Here is an 8,975-nt window from a genome sequence, read left to right on the forward strand (position 1 = left end):
AATTCATTTTAAAGACATTACATGCATTAAATATCGACGAGAATTGTATTTGACATGGGACGGTGTGTTTGGTGAGTTTCTTAATAACACAGCAAAATTGACTAAAACTAAAAATTTCCTTGCTATAAATACTTTTGCGCAACGCTGGCGAGAAAATAGTCATTTTCTCCCCTCCACTAAAACTTCGGATTCCGAAGTTCGGAAGCCTTTGTTTTGAAAAACGTTGTGTTTACCTCGGGAAAAAGTTGGAAATGTCAACACAATTGAAATGCAATTTCCAACTTTTCTTCCCTCGTTAAACAAATAACTAGTTTTCATGCTAGCGATGCGAAAATCCTTATTTTGTCCATTTGTGAAAATGTCGTTTTGTTGTTGTCTTTCTGACTCAATATGGCGTAACATTTTTATAACGTCTAGTCTCTTATACTGTATTCACAAAATAGAATGCTTAACACGGCAGCGGGAGCGAAGTCGGCGCTTAATCGAGCAATTGAGATGATTTAGACCATTTTATGAAATTGAAGGATGTAGAATTCCTCGCCAGACTCATAAATCGTTCAATTATAACGTCAGCGAATGAGTAAACTTTTGTTGGAAAATCCGGTGTGACTACGTCCTATCACCTAACATGAGCAAAGGAAAAAAATTTACACAATTTACACAAAAATCACAAAATATTTGTTAAATCACAAATTTTCCATTTCAAAAAAACTTATCGATCGACATCAAAACATGTCACAAAAAAACTTATCGATCGATCAGTTTTTTGTGACATCACAAAAATTTTGTGACATCACAAAAATTCATATCACAAAAATATTGACGGTCTAAAAAGTTCTAACACGCTTTTCATTTTATTTTCTTCAAAGTGGACAAAAATGCGGATTTTCGCAAAACGCTAGCATTTCACCTTGAGCGAATGTTAACGTCAAAAGTTAACGTCAGTGAATGAAATAGAATTTCTATGAGCTTTAACACTGTAGTAAATGGGAGTTTTGCGCACTAGATGTGAGATTGCTAAGCTAACGTTTTTAAAGTTCTTTCTCTTTTCATTCACACGCATTGTATATACAGCTGCCTTCGGCGGAATATTTTCATTATGCTGGGGTGGATCGATCATCAGCTTATTTGAATTTTTTTACTGTTGGACATTCGATTTTGTTGAGCAAGTTTTCGAGAAAAAGAATGAACAATTTGTAGAGAAGCAACGCTACCGTGATTTTGTTGGCATAAATAAGGATGCAAAGTTTAAACCCATACGCCGAAGAAATCGCAATATTAATGCCGGCACTAGATACACTGATGGAACAACAGAAACAGCAAAGACGTACTGTAATTAATGTGTTCATTGTTGTACAGCTGAATTTTTTTATAAAAATAATTTTTGACCGTTAAAAATTTGAATTTTGTATGAAAATTCATTTTTTTTTCGTTGTTATGTTGAATTTCCACACAAGCCTGTCTGTCAAAATTATTTTTATAAAAAAAATCAGCTGTAAAGTATAGTTTCCACTTAAAAAGAGCACTCCGTTTAGTCTCTGTTTATATGACAGTTGTAAAATAGAACAAAGGAACTGTCACGAGTGGAAATTGAATTTATTTCAATTTTTTACTCCGTTTACGTGACAGTTCCTTTGTTCTATTTTACAACTGTCATATAAACGGAGGCTAAACGGAGTGCTCTTTTTAAGTGGAAACTATACTTAATGACAGACTCATGAAACAAACGTTTGTCTCATATACTCGAATATTTATATACAGGCAAAACTTTGTGTTTGTACTGTCTTCTTGGATATGAGATATGTTTATTGAGTCTGTTAGGAGACATGTTCATTAATCTACTATTTCTGATTTGATTTGTTTTTAGTTATAAGACACGTTTGATTAACTTTGAAATTGAATCTTTATTTGAATCTTTGTTGCACAATAAAGTTGTTAACTCGCCAAAACTACTTTTCAATTGATTTAAATTTATGCAGACAATTGCATCATATGTCTAAAATAGAGGCAACAACGCACCAAATATCTTGTTAAATCACAAGCTGTATCAAAAAAGACTGCGTTTCTGTCTCTCTAATTTACAACATTTTAACATCAAGGTAATTATGTGGATTTTTTCACTTTTATTTCACTCCAACTTGAACTGAGGCTGAGATGCATGTATTGCACATAGGGTAAAACATCGAAATACGAGCAGTTGTCAATTATTTTTGTACGAACCACAAATTCTTTTGTTGAGGAGGCTTGTTATTGAAAAATTATTTCTGATGATAAATGATGACATCATCATTTGTTAATAGGTTAATAACGAAGAGGATCGTTATTCTCCGTTTTGCCCTATGTTTACTTCTGCTAGGATCGCATTTAAAAAAGAAATGACGATAAGCACAGAGCTAAGTACATTTTTTCATGATAATAATGTTTATTTGTTGATTACTTTCGTCTACTGTTAATTGATCAGATGGAAGTGATATCACACACCGCCGAACAATTTTCGTCTCTTCTCTTATTTCAATTCAGCTTAAACGTTTATCAGACAGTTGTTCGTGCTAAAAGTGTGTAGACAATAATGATGTTTAATAAAAAGTGTGGAATTGGTGCCGTTGTCATTGTGGCGGTTTGGTAATTTTATTCATGATCAAAACACAATATCAATTATAAGCCAGTGCTTGTTTGTGAGCTTAATTTTACCCTCAATTTTCAAGTGTAATTTTGGGTGTTTTGCTGGGAACACTTTTACCGAGAAGTAATTCCAGCGATGATTCAGAAGATCTCCCAGATCTGCCAGTAACATCACCCTGGTATGGAAACGAAGAAATTGAAATACTTCGTCGATATCTGCGAATCCCAACTGTTCATCCAAACATAAACTACGGTGAGGAAATTTCATCTTTTTTGTCGGACGTTAACCAAATCACCTTGCAATTATCTGATCTGTTATTTCCTTTTGTCTAATTATCAGTCAAAAACACTCAAAAGAGTAAAAGTGACGCAAGTCCCTGTGCATACTTCCAAAACAACTGATATCGCTGGATGTGACCGCATTCTGCGCTTGTACGCAAAAACTGTAACAGCAAAAATTTCACCAAACAAATTCTAGAAACAAAATTTTACCAAAAAAATTTTGCGTCACAAAGTGGCAGATGGTTTGGACGTATTAGGACATATTCTTGCCTATTTTAAAAAAATTCTTAAAAGTACTTTCCTCAACATCTGCCACTTGTGACGCAAAATTTTTTTGGTAAAATTTTGTTTCTATAATTTCTTTGGTCAAATTTTTGCTGTTACAGTTTTTGCGTACAAGCGCAGAATGCGTCACCTCCAGCGATATCAGTTGTTTTGGAAGTATGCACAGGGACTTGCGTCACTTTTACTCTTTTGAGTGTTTTTGACTGATATCAGTTCTTTTGGAAGAATTAGTAGATTGAAAAAAATTGAAAAAATTTGAAAAATTTAAAAAATTTGAAAATTTTTTGAAAATTTTGAAAATTTTTAAAAATTTTGAAAAATTTAAAAAAAAAATCAAAATTTCAAAAATTTTGAAAAATTTAAAAATTTAAAAAATACTAAATTTAGGAAAAAAAATTGAGGCGAGCAGAGCTTACCAAATACCAAAAGCGAACAAATTTGTTCTACCATACCCATCCACACACACACACTTAAAGGTGTTCTTATATGAGGCCTATATGGGAACTTCGAGGAGCCCTAGCTCCGAAAGAGGCCGGTTCCCCCCAAATTTTTTTTTTCTGGAATGTCTTTGAATGACGACTAGAATCTACTCCCAAAATTTCAACAAAATCTAAAGAAGACTTTAGAAGATAGGAAACACGGACGGACGGACGGACTAACAAAGTAACGTAGGATTTTTTCATTTCGTTTAAAGTACTGAAATTGACCAAAATGTATGGAAATGGGGCTTCTTGGAAGATTTTTTGCGTGGCCAAATTTTAAGCTGCAAGAACGTGTGATAGCTCGTTGAACTCGTACGGACGCCTAGTTTTTTTTAATGGTAATTTGGAGTCATTTGTCTTTAAATTGTAGAACTTCAATATTTGCTGTATATATGGTTCTGCAGTCTACGACAAAAAATTTTTTTTTTTAATTTTTTCTAGTAATAGGACTTGCGTCACGGGCGCTATGCTAACGCGCGCTCATGATTTTCAATCGATTGACGCAAAAGGGAAAGGCGACATTGTGGTCAATGTCAGAACGGATTTCATCGTTTTCTGAACGATAATATGGTTACTGACAACGCACTTCAAGCAAAAGTGGTACTTTAAATAGGGTACTGAAACTTGACAGTGCTCCATACAAAATTTTACACTGTAAAAAGAGGGGGGATAAAATTTCATACGAAATAGTACTCTATTTGGCAGCTGTCATTAATAGCACCTTTGCTTGAAGTGCGTTGTTACTGACGATATTGACCGTGTAGAAATGTCCCGCCACAAAGGTACAGAAAGTCTTCAGTAATTTTTGGTTACATCTTACAGAACCATGTGTAGCATTCCTGAGGAAACAAGCTATAAGTTTGGATTTGCCAATGGTAGTTTATTATCCAAGGAACCAATTGAATCCCGTTGTCGTAAGTTAATCAATGACATAAATTCATACTTCAGCCCATTGGTTACCTATTTCCGAATATATCACCCAAGGTAATGACATGGCAAGGATCTCAGCCAAACTTACCATCAATTATGTTAAATTCTCATACCGACGTCGTACCAGTATTCGAAGATTCGTGGGCACATCCGCCGTTCAATGCCGATGTAGATGAAGAAGGACGTATTTTTGCGCGTGGCTCGCAGGATGTAAAATCACTCGGTATGATGTATTTGGCAGCTATAAGAGCTTTAAAAAAGGATGGCATTCAGCAACTTAAGCGAACGTTTCACATAACATTCGTTCCGGATGAAGAAATGGGCGGCTTCTATGGAATGGATCCGTTTGTTCTGAGTAGTGAATTCAGAGAAATGAATGTTGGTTACGCAATGGATGAATCAAGAGTCTCTGAAACGAATGCAATTTCGGTGACAAATGATGAACGATGTACATGGAGAATAGAATTCATATTTCACGGTGTAAGCGGCCACGGTTCGTTATTGTTCGAAAATACGACCGGTGAGAAAATGAACAAATTGATAAACAGAATGATGGAACGGCGAGAAATCGAAGTAGCTAAATTGAATGCCTCTCATTTTGATTATACGAACGTGACGACGATCAATCTAACTGTTATAAAGGGCGGCGTACAGGCTAATGTTATTCCGCCAGAGCTTAGTGTTACATTCGACGTTCGGCTGGGTGTTAATGCTGATCATGACCAATTTCAAAGAGATGTAAGAATGAGTGCAGATTTCCTTTTTAACATAATAGTCTAAAAAAGGTGCTTGTTCACAGATCGAAACCTGGTGCGAAGAGGCTGGTGGAAATATTACAATTAATTATGCAATGAAGGATCCAAAAGCTCCGACTACAAGAGCTGATGACTCAAATCCAGTGTGGACAGCTCTTGTCAATGCGACAAAGGAATTGTGAGTTTTAAAGAAATGAAATAATTTCCATGTGCACAGCACTGCTGCTAGCATGAACACTGAGTTGACAAGAGTCAAATTTGTGTTGTATGCTTCATATTAAGAATGAACTCAAGTCATCTATATTTACAAAAGAAAGGCAGTGCCTACAGCTGAATTTTTTTATAAAAATAATTTTGACATTTCACACTTTTTCAAACAGCCAATCAGAACGCTTTATGAGGGATTCTTTTGAAAAACAGCCTACCGAAATCGGACGCATTTTCCAGTGGACTTTTTTCTATGTGCCTAGAAAGGACTTCGACCCTAGAACCCAAAACCACTTTCAAAAAAATTCTTAGAAGCTTTTGTGACTGGTGAAAGGTGATCAAAAACCGAAAACTTGCACTTTTCTTACCAATATTTCTCCAGTTACACGAGCCGTACATGGTGGTGTGGGGTATCATTTGAAAGGTAATTTTATGTGCTTTTGGACCAAATAGGGTCTTATGGGGGTTTGAAAGCATCTACAATGAAATATGAGAAAGTGAAATGTTTAAGTGCCCATATTTCATCGCATATGCATCCAAACCCCATAAGACCCTATTTGGCCCAAAAGCACATAAAATTACCTTTCAAATGATACCCCACACCACCATGTACGGCTCGTGTAACTAGAGAAATATTGGTAAGAAAAGTGCAAGTTTTCTGTTGAAAACTTCAACTGCACATATTTCAGTGCGGATTAATTTTAAAACCAATGAGTCTCTATTCGGCTCAATAGTACATGTGATTACCTTTCTAATGACACCCCACACGACCCTGTACGGCTCGTGTACCTGGAGAAATTTTGGTAAGAAATTTTCGGCTTTCGATCACCTTTCACCAGCCATAAAAGCTTCGAAGAATTTTTTTGAGAGTGGTTTTGGCTTCTAGGGTCGAAGTCCTTTCTAGGTATCTATAAAAAGTTCCACTAGAAAACACGCCCGATTTCGGTAGGCTGTTTTTCAAAAGAATCCTCTATTTTTCAGTGGTGTATTCTGTAAAGGGGCGGTCACTTTAAAATTTGGTTCATCAAAATGAAGTGTAAACTTAAAATTGTTTTTGTTCTTTTAAATTATGTAATTGTTGAGTTTATGTGATGTATTTGTGAAATACACTAACTTAACACTCACGTAAGTTAAAATATTCATGAATATGTTCCAATCAAAATTTTTGGAATTCGGTTTTCAAAAAAATGCGCCTAAATTTTTGAATACTACCCTGAGTCTTCATCTGTCAAAATTATTTTTATAAAAAAATTCAGCTGTACTGTGATTTCTTCATCAGCCTCCGAATATTTTCTATGATTAAAAGCTATGCTGCGCCATGTGCTATATTTGTACGTTTAAAAGAATTTATCTCCTGTAATGTCATAATATTCACAATTTGAGTGTCACTTTTAGAATCAAAATGGGCCAGATTTAAACACGTCATTCACAGGACGTTACGTTTATTAACTGAAAATTTCGACAATTGGTCATTTGCGCACGGCTAACTTCGATATTTTCTCATTTATTCACCGCGAACTTCGATATTTTCTCATTTATTCACGGCGAACTTCGATAATTTCACATTTATTCACTGAAAATTGACAAGTTCTTGACAGTGTACTAGATGTGTGTTTTATTTGTGGGGAATATGAATGAGTGACGGTGTCATGGCGTGTTGATGTTTCAGTTTGATTTTTTTAAATCGGTTTTTATGGTGATTATGACATTACAGGAGATAAAACCTTGTTCCTAACACGGTAGTAAATGGGGGTTTTGCGCACACGATGTGTTGCCGAACTCGCTTCGCTCGTATCGGCAATCTCACATCTAGTGCGCAAAACAATCCCATTTACTACCTTATTATGAAAATAGCTATTAACACTTTGTTCTAAAGAGACCTTAAAAGAGTACGGCTCTCTCAGAGCGGTACTATTGAAGTGTTCCTCAACAATATCTTATCTTAATCCGAATTAATTTTTACAAAAATAAGAAAAAATTATTCCATTGCAGTGGCTTGGAAATTACGCCATCAGCAACGATAGGCGCAACCGATGCGAGATTTTTACGCAGAGTAAATGTTTGCAATTTTTGCTAAAAAAGACTAATAAACTGGAATGTGTCTATTTTCCAGTTAAACATATCTGCTTTCGGGTTTTCGCCAATAATAAATACGCCAAGATTGCTACACGACCACAATGAATATGTTGGAGCCAAAGAGTATCTATTCGGCATTGACGTTTACAAGAAATTTATTTCGAATCTGGGTGAAATTTGATTTTGTAATTAATCCATTCAATTGCAGTGTTCTACATTTTTAAATAAAAGGTCGATGCATCGTACATCAGATCATTAAAATATGAAATTTGTTTATGCGCAATTCAGGATCACAAAATCAACACCGTTCTATGTTACCATAGGTTTCTTCCAACGTACGGTACGAATTTTGACAGACCGAAAACAACCGACCGTCATCCATAGCAAGGTTCTTTCAGAACCTTGATCCATAGAAACAAACATAACCGCAACTTAAACAAATTTGTTCGTTAAAATTTCAAAGTGAGGCTGTGTTGGCTTCTCTGTGGATGACGATTGACATTTTGAACGGCCTTGGAAGAGACCTTTTGGATGTGATTATTTATAGTCCGGGCTGCTGTGTCATCTCGCTCGCTAGGGAGTTTTAATGCGCTTTGACGATTGGAAATGAGTGAGGGGTCGAAGTTTCCGACCTTTTTTTGGTCCCATGAACCGGTAAAAACTGGGTTTTCTCTAAAACTTAAAACTTAGATTTTTCTGACAAATCTGACAACTTTTTGATGACCTCAACCAATGAAAGTAAATGGATAGGTATGGTCAAACGTTCAAATTTGTTCTAGCCGGAGCACATACGGATTTGCATGGCGCCGTATGTGCTCCGACTTGTATGGACTGGCCATACCTACTTATTTACTTACATTGACCTCAACGGATTCTGAAAGATTTAGTCAATAACTAAAACTAGTAAAACAACTTTTTCTTCTGAAACAGTCCAGGTTATGGATGATTCCCGAAAGAGTGTCCCAAAAAACCGCTAGCTTTGAGACTGATTCCCTGGCCCTTTCTTAATTATATTTTACGATTGGAGGTGTTCTAGAAAGCTGATCTCAAATCCTATCAAAGATAACTGGCTGAGCTCTGACATGTCGAAGGACACGGAGCGTTAGCTCTAGGAAGCATCTATATTTTCCTCAAAAAACTGTTTTATAGGAAAATGTCAGAATTGATTAACGCTTTGAAGGATTTCAACTATTTTTACTCTAAAAACCACAAGACCATGACGCCGTTTAATGATCAGCAACTATATTAATATTCCTGAGTCTTTCTACACGTTTCCCGAAGCTAAAACTCCAGGATAGCAAGCATTTACATCATTTTTTTAAAACTCTCTTCTCGA

The 8,975-nt window shown here is 35.7% G+C and overlaps 1 protein-coding gene across 1 annotated transcript; it reads left to right on the forward strand.

The window, feature by feature from the left end:
- The first annotated feature begins 2,427 nt into the window (after nucleotides 1-2,427).
- On the forward strand, nucleotides 2,428-7,893 carry LOC119083576 (aminoacylase-1-like). The gene is made up of 7 exons (XM_037193322.1): nucleotides 2,428-2,622; nucleotides 2,706-2,875; nucleotides 4,494-4,585; nucleotides 4,656-5,339; nucleotides 5,401-5,534; nucleotides 7,556-7,616; nucleotides 7,677-7,893. Exons 1-7 carry the CDS (start codon nucleotides 2,570-2,572, stop codon nucleotides 7,818-7,820), a joined length of 1,338 nt encoding a protein of 445 aa, XP_037049217.1. The 5' UTR covers nucleotides 2,428-2,569; the 3' UTR covers nucleotides 7,821-7,893.
- Nucleotides 7,894-8,975: the final 1,082 nt, after the last annotated feature.

This window comes from Bradysia coprophila, unplaced genomic scaffold (assembly GCF_014529535.1).
Source record: "Bradysia coprophila strain Holo2 unplaced genomic scaffold, BU_Bcop_v1 contig_70, whole genome shotgun sequence".
Lineage (NCBI taxonomy): Eukaryota > Metazoa > Arthropoda > Insecta > Diptera > Sciaridae > Bradysia > Bradysia coprophila.